At 40.8% G+C, this 15,674-nt stretch overlaps 1 protein-coding gene and 1 long non-coding RNA gene across 8 annotated transcripts in view; both read right to left on the bottom strand.

Annotated features, from left to right (window-relative positions):
* Window positions 1-15,212, bottom strand: part of gpc5a (glypican 5a) — a 112,902-nt gene extending 97,690 nt beyond the window's left edge. The window contains exons 1-2 of one of the 7 annotated variants that reach the window (XM_023793136.2): window positions 15,083-15,212; window positions 12,003-12,164 (exon numbers count right to left, since the gene is read on the bottom strand). In XM_023793136.2, coding sequence (XP_023648904.2) covers window positions 12,003-12,111 — 109 coding nt within the window. In that variant the 5' untranslated portion in view covers window positions 12,112-12,164; window positions 15,083-15,212. Of the gene's footprint in view, window positions 1-12,002; window positions 12,165-13,842; window positions 14,170-14,257; window positions 14,876-15,082 lie in introns of those variants that run through there. The other 6 variants (XM_072700553.1, XM_023793133.2, XM_023793134.2 and 3 more) reach the window with 6 other exon arrangements.
* LOC111834160 (uncharacterized) lies at window positions 8,380-9,232 on the bottom strand. Its single transcript, XR_002835933.2, has 3 exons — window positions 9,181-9,232; window positions 8,877-8,897; window positions 8,380-8,422 (listed from the first exon to the last, which is right to left on the bottom strand). It is a non-coding gene; the product is annotated as an uncharacterized lncRNA (long non-coding RNA).
* Window positions 15,213-15,674: the final 462 nt, after the last annotated feature.

Raw genomic sequence — 15,674 nt, 5'->3', positions numbered from 1 at the left:
GATGAGATACTGTGGTTACACCAGGGACGGATTATGGGTTGTGTGGGCCCCTGGGCAAAACGTTCGCGAGGGCCCCCCCCCCACCCCCACCACCACCACCACCACCAGCACCACCACCAGCACCACCACCACCACAATTCAAGGGCCCTTGGCAGCCAAACGCCCTCCCTCCATGTTTCCATCAGAGGCCCTATAGGGTCAGGGGCCCTTGTAGGCATAGGATCAGAGAATGTATGCCCTCTAAAATAGACAAACGAAAATACATCGTTGATAAGCGTTGCAAATTGTTTTGGGCCTGCACCCCAAGGGCCCCTGGGCAGAAGGCCCCGCTGGCCCGGTCCGTAATCCGTCCCTGGGTTACACAAGGTAAAAGACGTCGGTAGTGTGGCAATACTTCTCACAGATTAGTGTCCAACATGTTTTTGTTTAGTTTGCATTTTTTCAGTTTACAACTTATTTTTTTAATGTCCGTTTTCCTTTCAGATAACACCCAAAGCGCATGAACACACACACCCGCACAGTCAATTAATATAGAACAAGACCAAATTTTAGTCTAAACATTGTCACAAATACTTGTTCAATGGAGTGGAAATGGGAGTTATATTGTACTTTGATTGACGGTGGCGGTGTGTGCAGACGATTTTATGGCTTTAATAATGAGTGTATTTGGCACCTACAAGGTCAAAAGGCATTTAAAAGTTTTCCATACTAATGGTAATTTAATTAGCACGAACAGACACTTAAGGTGGTTTTGCCTACTCTGACGGAACATATATCATCCAGAATAGCGCCGGTGTGTTTTCGATTCAGGTCCTTGTGCTTATAGCGTCATGCTATGCCATCGAAACTTTGCACAGTGTACAAAAGAACTACTCTGATAATTACACATGATATTAAAGGAAAACATTTATTATAATCATTTTCAAAATTATAACTAATTTCATTAAAATAAAAAAAAAACGATGTGTCAATTAAAATATTGGCATCAACGTCATCGTAACCACAGAGCCTGTAGCGTTACTGAGAACAATGAGACTTAAATGCATTAGCAATACTTCGACTGCCATTAATAAATATATAAAAGCAAAGGCACCTTTGAGAGGAACCAGGCCTGTTTTCCAATAAGTAGTTACGGCTGGTCCCCGTGTGTGGGGCTGACAGGGCTTTGACCAGCTCTCCGATGCTCGTGAGAGAAAATTACTCAAAAGGCTGCACCCTTATCACTATAGTGTTTCATTCAAACTGAATCTGAGATTAGACTTATTGTCAGCTGCATGAACCAATGTGTGCACCGGTCTAAACCCAATGCAGAAACACCAGCAAATTCTTTATATCTTGTTGAAAAATACACATACAACCTTGTAAAATAAATGCAGACACACATCTTGTATACTTTATTACAATTTATACATCACTTGCATAATGGAAGAACCATTTCATAATTGTACACTGTATTACAATTAGTTGTATTATTACTATCATACTATATTACATCATATCACAAAAAAAAAAAAAAAAAAGAGGACCACCCTCAAATTATCACAGAGCCAGCCCCTTACGTAAGGTCAGGTCAGCTTGGGGGGCATGCTCTGGTACGGCGTGTTCTCCCCACAGACAGACACGCTGCTGATGGCTGTGCCCAAGTGGTCATTAAAGGCCTGGATCTTGGATTTTATCCAGGACAGTCGCAAGCCCAGATACTGAGACTCGCTGACTGTCTCGAGGGTCCCAATCGGAGCCTCCATTGACTCTGTGAAGATCATAGAATCGTCAGCAGAGTCAAGATCAGTGAATCTTTCTTCACAATCAGATGCCGCTCCAACCCTGCCCAACACCCAGCGCATGCAAGCATTGAACAGAGTAGGAGCAACAGCACACCCCTGGCGAAACCCAAATCAACTGGGAAGAACGTGGATGTTCTGCATCCACTCTGGACAGCACTCACAGAACCAGTGCACAGGCTAGCCACGATGTCCAGTGCAAAAAAACAAAATCCTTACAGTTTTGCTTATCCTAGATATGCCACTTTTTATACTTTTGGAAGCTACCAGAATTGGGAGCTAAGAACATAAGAAATTTACAAACGAGAGGAGGCCATTCGGCCCATCAAGCTCATTTGGGGAGAACTTAACTAATAGATCTGTTTCCAGACTATTTTTTCAAAGTCCAAAACAAAAGTATACAATGTTACGAAGGCTAACTTTAATGTTATGAGACTGAAACTATAAACTGGATGTAGTTAAATAACAAAATGGTTAAAGAGGCATGGGAATTTTTTAAAAGCACATTGTTGCAAGTGCAAGAGGACTTCATACCTGTTTCCAGCAAAACTAAATCAAGGAAACTACAATCAAGGTGGTTTACTATGGAAATTAAGAATAAAGTCAGGAGGAAAAGGGCTCTATTCCACAAATGGAAAATAACATAATTTCAAAATAAAACAGGAGTATCTAAATCTACAGGTTGAGTTAAAAAATAACATTTTTAAAAAAATAACACTCCAAGAGAAATGTAGAAAGGAAGATTGCATTGGAGGCTAAGGATGACAATAAAAGTTTTTTCCAATATTTTAACTAAAAAAAGCTCTAAAAGATTAAATCACTACTTTGCAGGATAGTAAGGGCCTTATAATTGAAAATAAAATTGATATAGTAAATGAGTTTAATGATTATTTTACACGGGTGTTTACAGTAGAGAACACAAGTAACTTACCACCATTTAGTACGAATACAGCATTGTCTATGACCAATATATGTATAACTGGGGCTGATGTGGTACTAAGCCTAGCTAAGCTCAAAATAAATAAATCGCAGGGCCCTGATGGCATCTTACCTATAGCTTTAAAAGAGATGAGGGATATTATTAGCCAACCTTTAACTTTACTATTCCAGAAATCGCTATCTGCTGGTGTGGTACCTTCTGACTGGAAGCATGCTAATATAACACCTATATTCAAAAAAAAAAGGGGATAGAGGTAAATCAGCAATCTATAGACCAATCAGTTTAACTAGCATTACTGGAAAAATAATAGAAGCTATAATCCAAGTGAAAATGGCAGATTATCTGGATTCAAATAACATTCTGAGGGATAGCCAACATGGATTTAGGAGAGGTAGATCCTGTTTAACTAATTTACTTGAGTTCTTTGAGGAAGCTACAAGAGAAATTTATCACAAAAAGGCCTACGATGTGATCTACTTAGATTTCCAGAAGGCCTTTGATGTTGTCCCCCACAAACGGCTCTTGCTTAAGCTCAAAGCTGCAGGGATTTTAGGAACTGTAGCAGCTTGGATCGATAACTGGTTAACAGACAGGAAGCAGCGGGTAGTTATTAGAGGCACAATGTCACAGTGGGCCTGTGTTCATAGTGGGGTACTGCAGGGTTCAAATTTAGGACCACTACTGTTCCTAATTTACATTAATGATATTGACACCGATACATATAGTAAACTGGTTAAATTTGCAGACGACACCAAGGTAGGTGGTGTAGCAGATACTAAACTAGCAGCACAGAGGCTACAACAGGATCTTGATTTAATTAGCGACTGGGCTGATACCTGGCAGATGAAATTTAACATAGATAAATGTAAGGTAATCCATGCAGGGAGCAGAAATATAAAGTACAGATATTTTATGGGCTCCACAGAAATAAAGGTAGCTGATTACAAGAAAGACATATTGGAAATTAGTGGGAGAACATTTTAAAATGAATTTGAGGAAGCACTTATTTACACAGCGTGTAGTTGGAGTATGGAATAGTCTTCCTGTTAGTGTAGCGCAAGCTAAAACCCTGGGTTCCTTTAAATCAGAGCTAGATAAGATTTTAACAACTCTGAGCTATTAGTTAAGTTCTCCCCAAACGAGCTTGATGGGCCGAATGGCCTCCTCTCTCTTGTAAATTTCTTATATTCTTAAGGTTCTGTGTCTGTCTTTCTCCCAAGTCACAGGGTTACTTCAAGATAAATATAAGCAATTTATCCCAATTCCCAAAATCACTGCACCAAATCCAAGAAAACAACCAGAAATTCGTCACTAGAATCTATTTCACATGCTTCCAACCATGTGGGTGTTTGCTTGGACACAGTAGGGATATTGGTATCCGATTTTCTGACAAAGAAAGAATGCCATGCAATCTATTATCATCACAGATAATACATAGAGAAATGGACATGGGATCTGCAAGGACACAAAATATAACATAAAACCGAACAATTATGATAAACAACACAAAAGCAACCTGACACAAACAGACACAGCCCAGTTGCGTTGTTGGGAATTTCATATTTTCAAGTTACCCCTGTGAATTTCTGGCACCTCTGTAGCTGTGCTTCTCTTAGGTGGAAATCTAAGGAGCAGAAGTCAGCCACCTCACAGGACCCACACAAAGGATCTGACCCGAAACAAATGCAGGGTGTGGAAATACAGCAAAACACGATTTATTCAAATTCACCTGGACAACAGGACACGACAGCTGCCAAAATTGTATCATACATACAGTATAGATATGGGCATCACTGCCATTAAATCTGAGGGGGATGTGTCCCCCTCACATTTAAGAATTATTCATTTACCCCCCCCGCACATTTAACATAAAATATTAGTTTTATGCTAGTGTGTCCCCCCCCCACATTCAAAATGCTTCTGACACCCCTGCATATGGAGTTGTGATGTTCAAGCCCGGCCCTCAGCACATCTGCGGGTCCTTGAGCAAGGACCTTAACCCCCAGCTCCCTGGGTGCTGCTATGGGTGGCTGCCCTTCGCACCCAGCCTGCTCTCACCTGCGGAAAGCAAGTTGGGGGAGGCATAAAGAGAATTTCCCCATCGGGATCGACAAAAGTATCAATTATTATTAATATACAAAATCATGTTGCATATCTGGGTAGGATACTCATTAGTTTAAATCACCAGAACTGCAACTGGAACTGTCCTCATAAAGAACAAACATAAAAAGGAACATGTAAAAATAGCAACCATTACAGTACCAGGACCTAGAGTCATAGTCAAAGCATACAGACAGAAAACTTTATTAATCGCTAAGTGATCATTAAGGGTGCTCATTTCCTAATCAGCATTCTGTAAGACAGCAGTTTAGAGCTATGAAGCTGTACAAATTACTGACCAAAAATCGAAATCCAATTAATGCAAGTAATAAGGTAACACAATTAGGAAATCAGTGTAATGAGCAAGGTTCACTCTTGGGTACTTTTGCACGAGGGAAATGATTTAGATTATCCCACCATCAGAATTATTTATTTGCTATCACTTCGGCCCTCACACTTCTGAGCTGCCTGTGGACTAATCCCACATTGCTTATTGATTTCAAAACTGCAACAGCTTCAAACGGAGTTAGTTTGTCCGCAACAATTGATGGCTGACGAGTGTACCACACGTTTCAATGGAGCCGCAAACCCCTGTGTGGTCCCAGGGAGTGCAAAAAATGAGATAAAACAAGGAAGGTAGCTGGGAATCATCCACATGTTCCATTCTTCCTCTGTACTGTAGTTCCAATTCAAGCTCTCCCCTTGGGGGCTGGCTCTATATAGCCCAAGAACATGGTGTTAGGTGCCTGCATTTGTTACACAATGACTGTCTGTTAGCACAATTGCAATTTAAATACTCATTACAATGTTTCTTCCTGTCTGGTCTTTGACCTGCAAATTCATTAAAATCAAAGGATTCACCACTTTATGCTTTTGTTCCTCATCGAAAACTAATTGTTAAGAAATGTAATTTTAGGCTTCAAGCTTCCAGATCCTTTCTTTCGCCACACAAGCAGGGGGGTGATATTTGGATTTGGTCCAGAATGGTGCAATAGCAGGAGACAGAGAGAAGACAATGAGCGGAAAACGCAGACAATGCATCCACAACTCATATTACAGCCACAACTGCAAGTGTGCAAGTGTGTCATGTGCAGCAGTATATGAAAGGAGAACAGTGAGTCTTAGCATTTCAGAGCTGTGATCCGGGGGGGTGGGGGGGGGGATCCTAAAGCATGCGCTTATGTTTTGGAGGCAGAATCGGGGGTGGGGGGACCTCCTGTCATCCTGTTCACCACAGTTATAAAATACATTTCAGACTAACCTGCAAGGTATGTCACTAAGAGGCAAAACAAAGTGCCACCAACAAATTATATGGTCAGATTTCAGTCCTATAAAGTGTCGTTGTGTATATTTCTAAGGTTCATTTCACAACAGGACAATAAGTGTCCCCACAAAGCAGTGCAGTGAAAACTCAGATCCACTTGAGATATAAAGAAAGAGATCATGAAAAAGGAAGCTTCTGGCAGGTTCCAAAGGTCTCTGCCGCCTCATTTCACTTGCTCGTCCGTCTACTCCTTCACCGGAAGGGCGAATCTGATTCTGACAGAATCTCCAAGCTGTATCCTGGCAAACAGATCTCAAATGGGGCCCACTGTCCCACTGAAATCACCATGAATGCAGAATACCAAGCACCTGCAGTTTGGGGTTTTAACAAGCATAGCCTGTGGGTTTAACACATTGCAGTGGCTGCACGAACAGATATACAGAAGATTAATTAGACTGACATAAATATTCGTACATTTTTTTAAGCACACTAAAACCAACAGAAAAATGCAAATTCCAAACACAGACTCCAAATCCTAAAATAAAATTTATTAAAAAATGGTTTCTTGCCAAGGAATAACAAATTGAGTCTGGCTTTATCAAAAGGACTCCCCACACAGAGCAGCAGGCTTGTTACAACAACGATGCCTTTGGTAAAATTAGTCCTTGATATTATTAGCACACCCTTAAACTGAAGATGGAAATTAGCAATACACCTCATGCTGGGAATTAGTTTAACGAAAATCTGGGACTGAAGTTTGGAACCAGCATGCTACTTATGATAATTTATCAATGAGCTTATAAAAGTAGATCTGATTTTAGATTATACACTGCACTGTAAGACAATGCACATAGTCATGGAGATATTTTTGTTCTTTAGAGAAGACACTCAAGTACATTGATTAAAAAAGAAAAATTTTAATTTCTAATCACCTGTTTCATGTTTAAAAGTGAAGTTAACGCACAAAAGCAAACTCCAGGCCCATTTCAAGATGAAGACCTCCTGGGCCTGCTTTGAGGAACTCTGCTTTCGCCATTTGATAGGAATCACCTACAGTAAGGCACAAAGTCTCACTTACAAAGTATGTACACATGCAGTCAAAATATTGTCATAAGTGATTTTTTTTTAACCAGCCCACCACCCAAGTCTACAATGTATCAGGACTAACAATCGGTGCTATCCAGATATGTAGGTCTGACTTATATTTGCACAAATCAAAAACACAGCGCTTGCACAGTAATCTACACAACCAAGTCTTATCTGATAGCATTCCTAACCCAGTGTTAGGAGAAAAAAAAGCTTGCTTGAAAATCCACAAGCTTTGTGTAACTGGCAAAAATCCTTGTAAATAGCTTCTCATGAGGAAAGCACACCGCAGTAAATGTTGTTGCTGCTGAAGTCAGATGTGTCCCTATGAAGCTTCAGTTTAATGCAGAACGTTTATAATAAGAGGAGTGAACACGCCTCTCCAGGATCAGCAGTCAGATTCAGATCTACAGCTGCCACATCATACCTGACCATACTTTCAAGTGAATGTTTCTGGTGCCAACAACACAACAGATTAGTTGCTAAAGTCTGGAGCACCATCTTACCTCAGCTGGCACCACACCAAGTCACGCTTTGTCTTTGGTGAGGCACCCTACTGTGTTATTACAGCCAGAACTCTGAGTGCAAATTTGCAAGACACTTCAAGGTACTGCAGTACTAATAGTGCACATCTAACCTGAAATCAAGCCTTGTTCCTCAACCCTGGTGACAGTTTTACTCGTTAAATCCGACACAGCCCTCGACCATAATTACTGGCAGCACTGCCGGTATTATTTACATTGATTAATTTCTAACAAACAAAAAAACTCCCAGGATTACAGGGAGGAAAACAATACATTACATTCCATGTCAGCATCCCCCTGGAAGCTATGGAAACAGGCAACAACTGCCACTTCAAAGAAATGCTTTTCACAGACTCTCCAGTGAGTTAAACTCTACCCAGCCAAAACAATTAGTCACGAAAGTCTTCCCATATTTGATAGGGCAAAAAAACAGTGGCATATGAATACAAAATGCACAGGGTTACAGAATCCTGATGGTCAAGTTTCCTGAATGGCCAAATGGCTTTGTTATCTCAGTCAAAGACGATAAAAAAAGGACAATTTTGGCTGACAATGTGCTTTTCATCCTTCCAGGGTGCTCAGCGGTGTTGAATTAATGCGACGACACAGCCTCTTTCTTCACCCTATCCAATGTCAGATGCTTACAGGACCTCCAACGCATTTCTCTCCATGTCAGGTTCTTTTGATTCCCTCACACTGAGAAATGCAACCTCCCAGATGCACACGTCTGTCAGATGGACCATGAAATAAGTGAATGATAAGACCACCCCACAAGCTGCAAACCCAGTTGCTGCACAGCCTGCTGCGTTAATCTCAGCACAACACACTGTAGCCTAGGGCATTTAACAAATGTGTTTTGTTTGAATATGAAATGTAGCATGGCAGCTCCCGTGCATGGAGTACCCCATCCTTGTGCCCTATGCTGTGTGGAATAGGCTCCAAGCCCCACAAGACCCTAACGAGGCTAAGGAGTCAGAAGACGAAAGGCTGAACTATATTAACAAGATCCTATAATGAGCATCATTTCATTTAGACAGAATTAAATAATCAGCCGAAAACATTAACTTGAAAAAATGGTGCTCAATCCACAAAAATGCTTATTAAATTAAAAGTTACTGCAGCACGCAGACATCATTCTCAGCATAAACAAAGCTGGCCAGGAATACTTCATTACACATCACCTGCCATCTGACAACTCTGCCCTAGAGGAAAGGGGGAAAAAAAGGTAATCAACAGGTGAGAGGCGCACCAGCACCAGCACGAGTACCATGGCAACTGTAACTATGGCATCTCACAATAACTGCAAACAAAAACTTGTACTTCCTTACGGAATTACAGATAATTTGGAGATTGACTCATTTATTCATTTAATTAAGAAAACTTGTTCCAAACTGTGAAATATTATTAGGTTTTGACTGGTTGTAAATCAAATGACATATTTTATTTAAAGTGGTAGGTGTCCATTCATAAACCCATTTTCTATACCTGCCAATTGATCCAGAGCCAATCCCTGAAGGGATATTTGCAGAAAGTCTGGCTGTTTAAAACACAAGTCAGATAAGGCTGTAAAAAGCCAACATGATAGTGGTTGTTGCCCCTACTGTACACTAATGTTATGAAGCCAGGTAGAAGATGACTTACAGTCAAAGCTCACACACAGCAACCATGCTAACCTGTAAATTACAAGCATCGAGCACAAATCTGTTTCTAAAGACTCTGGCTTTGGAAACTGGATCAGTATGTATAGTTGTCACCCCATGCATAGTTACCGATTATCACTAACAAATTAAAGCACAATTCATTCAACACGTGCTATATAGCTCATACATGACTACTTTTCTTAGTGTCAAAACAAAATCAACTTTTTTTTCCCTCAGTTTCTGAAAACGAACCTCCATTATATTGACAGTCTGATCACAAGTGGTGTAAATAAAAAACCTATTCATTCGCTCCCTCTTCCACATCCTGCCAAAGAACCCTGGTACCGAGATGGTAAATCTTTAACGGAAGGTACACAGAGATATTACGGCCTTGTTTGGAACATGATAATGTGTGTGTGTGTGTGTGTGTGTGTGTCATTGGCCTAATAATACAAAAAAAATTATAACAACACAAATTAAGAATCGTAATTAGATAGCCTAGTCTACTCTTTGAAGACTTTCTTGGAGGCACACATCTTTGTTCCATCCCTAGAAGTCACGTGACACCAGCATGAGCAGGGCTGAAACGGCCAAAACGGGGAAAGGTAATTAGAACAAGTCTTGTTTTCCGGTTCTGAGCCAGAAGGGAAGGACATGGAAGCCGTGTGAAGGGATATGAGATTGCGTAGTTAATGCTGTCAGCCTGTCACCTCGGCAGTCATGCAGTTCCCTTACCGGAGGTCAGCGTTCATTAGGGCACCGATATGATTATTCCCAGAGGAAGACTTTCATGAGCCCTTCTTACAAACTGCACCATCTGCAGCCATGTTAGTAATTAAATCTAGGCAAATAAGTGTTACAAGGCAGAAGGGACCTATTGCAGTCTAAGCTGATGACAGAACAGAAATCAGAGACTTTCACTGCTAAATTTTAGTAAGTCAGTCTGTAGGGAGGGGGGGGGAACACTGGCGTTTTTTGGCTGATGCCCCGTTTCCATAACCAACGTAAAAACAATATAAAACTTCATTACATAATATCTAGAAACTCATCTCACCCCAGAGTTTGAAAAACCATTGGACCTGTTCACCTGAAGTTTGCAAAAAGAAGCACGGAATATGTTTAGACGACAGACGGCTGTGTTTACAAGGTGAGGGCTGCAGTCGTCTGCTTTCAACCTTCCTTTCCCTGCTACTCAGCAGTGCTGCTTCAATATTGGGGCAAACTGTCTCAAAATTTAATCAGTTCCAGCTTGTCGCCCACATAACGCCTCTGCAAAATTTGAAAAAGATCTGTCAAATGGTTGAGTTGCCTTAACAAGCAAAGCATGTGTAGTGGCGATGACAACAGCGGTCTGGATCCACAGCTAGCTATTCAATAATACAATACAATAAAGCAGAAGCTGTTACTAGCAAAAATCTAATCATAACCCCTTAGCCATTTAATAGAAGCAACCACGACGTTTTACTTTATAAGCAGAAAGATGGATGGTAACAAACTTGGGCTTCACTGGGCTTCCGGCTACATGCTTGTGCCATTACTGTCTCATGTACCCATTATTCTACTTGTTTTTTACTGTAGCTTCAAGTATTAAATGTCTCCTCAGCACAGCCTGCCTGTCCATCTTTCTGTTTAATCATTTTTTCTACTAGTGTCAAAAATACCATGCAGAGTACAGAGGCCTAAACATCCTTGTTATATTCAAAGGTGTCACGCATGAAAATGTGTTATCAGACAGTAAGGTGGCATTCGGCAAATTAAAGACCTTTGCTGCAAGACGCTCCAATTGCAGTTATTCGACAGTCCATACAACGAAAGCTTATTCACAGGAATCCGTACATCAGAGTTCACAAAATGAGAACAAATGCATGAGAATGACAGAGCTGATATTTGAAGTTTTGAGTTCTGATCCCCGCTGAGGACAATGGAATTCCACTAAATCCCCCATCACTGCACGCTGTACGCTGCCTGACCCTGTGCTCAGACACTCAAGCTTGCTCTCACCTGCCTGTGCGTGGAGAGCAAGATGGTGTAGGCAGAAATATCCCCAAAGGGAGGAATAAAGAATGACTATTCTGTATTATTCAAGCAAGCTTCACAATTTTATGTTTATGTATGATATGATATATGATTGCACATGTATTTTATATAAATTACCTTAGGCCAAGATTTTCAGCATATCCACATTTTTCCCCATCAGTTACATTTTATCTTTGGCAAGTAAATTCACAGAAAAACCAACTCAAACTGCACAGCAAAGGCTGCATATCTGCCAACCACATCTGACCCATACATTGATCTGCAAGCTGCGCATATATAACTGATGCATAACTGCTGAGACCTTGTCAAAAAAAAACTTCATTATACACAGTAATGAAACATTCTAATGTTAAGTAAATACATAACTGAAATACAACTGAAATATTCCAAGGCAGATCTGAATTTTCGTATTTCTAACATTTTGGCTCTAGAGGTTGGTATAACTTGACTGGCATCATTTATGGATTTGGTTCATTGAAAGCCTCCCTGTATTATCTTCATAGACCACCATGTTTAAAACCCCTACTGAATGCTAGATCTCAGATAACATAAAATAAAAAGGAAACCAGGATGTCATTTCACAGAAAATGCTGTCAGCATACTGTGATGTTTCTCTGATGGAAACCTTACCTTGAAATTCAGCAACATTCCCAGAAATTAAAGTCTTCAGGCTGGAGCTGGTCATCTGGAGTAAATTCTGAACATTCTTTTGGGCTGCCGTCTGGTACCGCACCTCCATGTTTTTGGTACAGCATGTTAGACTGAGGGAGTCACACACTTGAAGATCACTCCCTTGGGGAACACAGGGAATTCCATTCAAAAAAATGCATAAATGTGATGCACAATGAGTAATTCACCATTTTGGGTATTTAATATTTTATTGGTAATCAAATGACAAATTTCCAACAACACATTCAATAGACTATTTCATTACAAACCCATGAAAAGGGTACTTGAAAAAACTCTTGATTATCAATTTGCTGTACAAAACCAGCAACAAGTAGACACGCACGTAGTCATATCTCTTATCCTACAGTTTTGCCATTTACAGGTTTAAACAAGCAAAAATATGAAGTGTCTGAGGTAATCAGCAGCCATCACTTAACCAAGTGATAAGGATTTCTCACTCTAAGCTGCTTATGACAACAATCAGTGAAGATAGGGGCAAAGCCATGAAAAAACAAGCATGTCAAGACATGCCGGGACAAATGGTCAGGTGGCCAAAGACACTTCTGTTGTGACATATGACGATTCCCGGCCGCACTTTGAGGCCAAAGGGCTGGGCAGATTGCCAGCTCTCCTCACCCTTTAACAATTTCATTGAAATAACTGTCTGGATTGTAGCTACTCTAATCTGAGGGCTTCACAAAATACGCCAATTAAAATACTCTGGCCATGTTGCAGAAGCAGTGGGCTTTCTAGGGAAAAAATTAAGTTACTTAATAACTTTAGTAAAATGTTAATGTATTCAGCTTTAGAAAGGCAACCAGCATCTGGTTAGGAAGATGATATTCTGCGATTATCTGATTTAATAAACAATTAATATAGTTCCACAAATTTCATAAAACCACCATTTGGATTGTAGTCAAAGTTAACACTGGGAAAAGATTCTGAACAAACCATTGTGACTTTTCCAACTTATGACCTTCATGAAAATCATCCTTATAAGTTAGACAGGGCATTTCGAAAGATATGAAGTTCAAGAAAAGCGATAAAGCAGATGTGAAATATGCAAACTCACATCCCTGTCTGACCTGCAGCTGGACTAAATCAGGGTACAAAAGACACCTTAGGACCTAAGATTTATGTAACTGACCGTTGTTTGTTTTCTGCTTTAAAGAATACTGAACTCGTTTATAGCCATTGAGATAAAGGAATTTTTAAAAAATGAATCGTGCGTCTTAAACAAATACTCGAACTAGGGATGTAACGATTCTCCAGATCCACTGTTTGGCTCAGACCCCGATTCTTCAGCCACAGGTAAGCCTCGGATTTTTGCATATTTCACTTCAAACTCTATGGCGAATTGGAACTTCAAGATATCTAATACCAAAACACCCAAAAAGTGGGTGACAAGGACCGAACCAGGCTGATATATTGAGCAGGCTGATTTGCGAAATGTGGTCTGTCAGTCATACGCAGTGGCAGATTTGGGTATGGGCGACATGGGCAGCGAACCGAAAAACGGTACATCTACGCCGTGCGGCAGCGGCTTGGGGATATCGCGGTTACGTAACGGGAGATCGTGAACGTTTGTGTTTCGGTTTCGGTCTCCGGTTCAGAACCGTAACACCTTTATCTTGAACCGAGTATTTAAACTGAAACAATTTGAAACAGTTGCAACGTCAGCTAGGCATCTGGCGTGACACTCAACTTTCAACAGCACACAAGGTTGTCAAAGACCTAACCCTCTGGAAGTGTTAAAACGATAAGGGAGAAGTTAATTCAGTTTTAATAAGAAAAGCATCACCTTCGGCTTGTGTCGGCGAGAGGTAGATTACACTCAGCCAGCGTTACTTACCGATGGCTTTTAAAGAACATTAAGCGAGTCACACGGAAGCTTCCACATAATTATCACAACTGAAATATTCCAAGGCAAATATGCAAACATACTAACGAATAAAGCTCAGGCGATTGCAGTTTGTTTCACCAAAAAGATGCCGTTCAACCGATTCAAGGATGCCAGGCAACTTTTTCGTCTAAATTTAATTTAATTAACAAATATATTTATCATAAGGTAAACCTGTAGCTCTTTCAGCGCGATACGCCTGACAAATGTGAAAAACGGCTCCTGTTAGATGAAAAATGCTTAGTCTTTAACAGACGGATCAATCCACGTGATTAGTCCGGAAAACGTTTATTATTAATAATGTTTCGACACTTACCCGTCCTAGGGGTTTCAGGCACTGTTTTTATCGGTCCAATTTCATTTAAGTGGAACAGCTTCTGAACTTCACTGCAATCGGTGGGACTTTGCAAACAGACAGCAGGAAAAACTAATACCAGGCAGCAGATCAGTTCTTGCTTTTCCATTTCTCCTGAAAATGCGTCTCTGAAAAGCAGCCCACTGCTTCAAGTATGTTGTGGACGGGAGGAAAAGATAAACAGATGGAACGTGTAGTCACTTTCCCTGCAATCAACACACATGTGTCGTACTCCTCCGTAACCCCTGGGAATATGAGATTCTAGGTGTCCCACGCGAGACGGAGAAGGAAGGGGTCAGTCATTGAGACACTGACTTAGGCAGGGGACTTCTTCAAACATGTCTGGCTTGTTGATGACAACAGGAATAAATGTCCAGTGGGATGGAAAACTGTCGGTCACATCGGCGAAGCAGACAGCCCATTTCTGCGGTCTTAGTTTTGCAGCTCGGGAGTAGAGCCATCTAGCGGACGAAAAAACACTCCCGCATTTTTCAAGCGCCATATTCACCGATTTAATATATTACACTTTATTTAAATGTATTACTAAAGTTCAATGTATGTCTTTAGCATCATAAAAGCATTTTACAGAATCAGGGAGGATGACCACACAGTAAGGGGGGCGTGGGGGGGTATGACTCCCAAAGCAGCTCTTCCAGAAACGATGGTGGCCCAGGAGAAGACCCAGGACTCACGTGGAGGGATTTCATCTCCCAGCTGCAAAGGGAACATCTAAAGGTCTCTCATAATGAGGTGGAGTATGGACATGGAATGTAAATCTGTACAGACCTGGTCAAAATGTTGCCACCGCAACTCTCAGCTGAGGAGGTAGTCGACAAGTGAGAAGTATTATAATGCTGCCGATTTCGCTCAGTATTCGCTATGGCACACTGCGGTATGACCGGCTGTTGTAACAGCGAGCTCTTCACAGTGTACATTTTGACTGTTGAATAAAGCTTTGTACACCTCTGTAGCAGGTTAGAGAGAGCCATCTATTGGGCGAAACAAAACATTGCAAATGGCGAAATCAAAAAAAGCTATTCGCATGTGCGACGTCACGAAAACCTAAAACGAGAAATGTGCATAACCCTTACCCAGCCCTAATCCAAACCATGAGTAACAAAAACAAAATACAACACTCTTGGCCTTTTCAGTTTTATTGCATTTACAGATTTTTATAATAGTCTCCCCATGTTTTTACCGAGATTTCCCCCACATCATCAAATTAGGTCTATAATCAATGTGGCGACGTCTTATGCCCAAAGTTTGCACAGGTTAGTGTTTGTGTATTTATATTTAAATTCCAGGGAACAACGTCAATGCCACTGTCAGATACCCCACCTAAATTAGTCAATCATTTGTAACTAACCAGTTTAACATC

Source organism: Paramormyrops kingsleyae, chromosome 16, assembly GCF_048594095.1.
Source record: "Paramormyrops kingsleyae isolate MSU_618 chromosome 16, PKINGS_0.4, whole genome shotgun sequence".
Classification (NCBI taxonomy): domain Eukaryota; kingdom Metazoa; phylum Chordata; class Actinopteri; order Osteoglossiformes; family Mormyridae; genus Paramormyrops; species Paramormyrops kingsleyae.
This window is presented reverse-complemented; position numbering and strand designations above follow the sequence as displayed.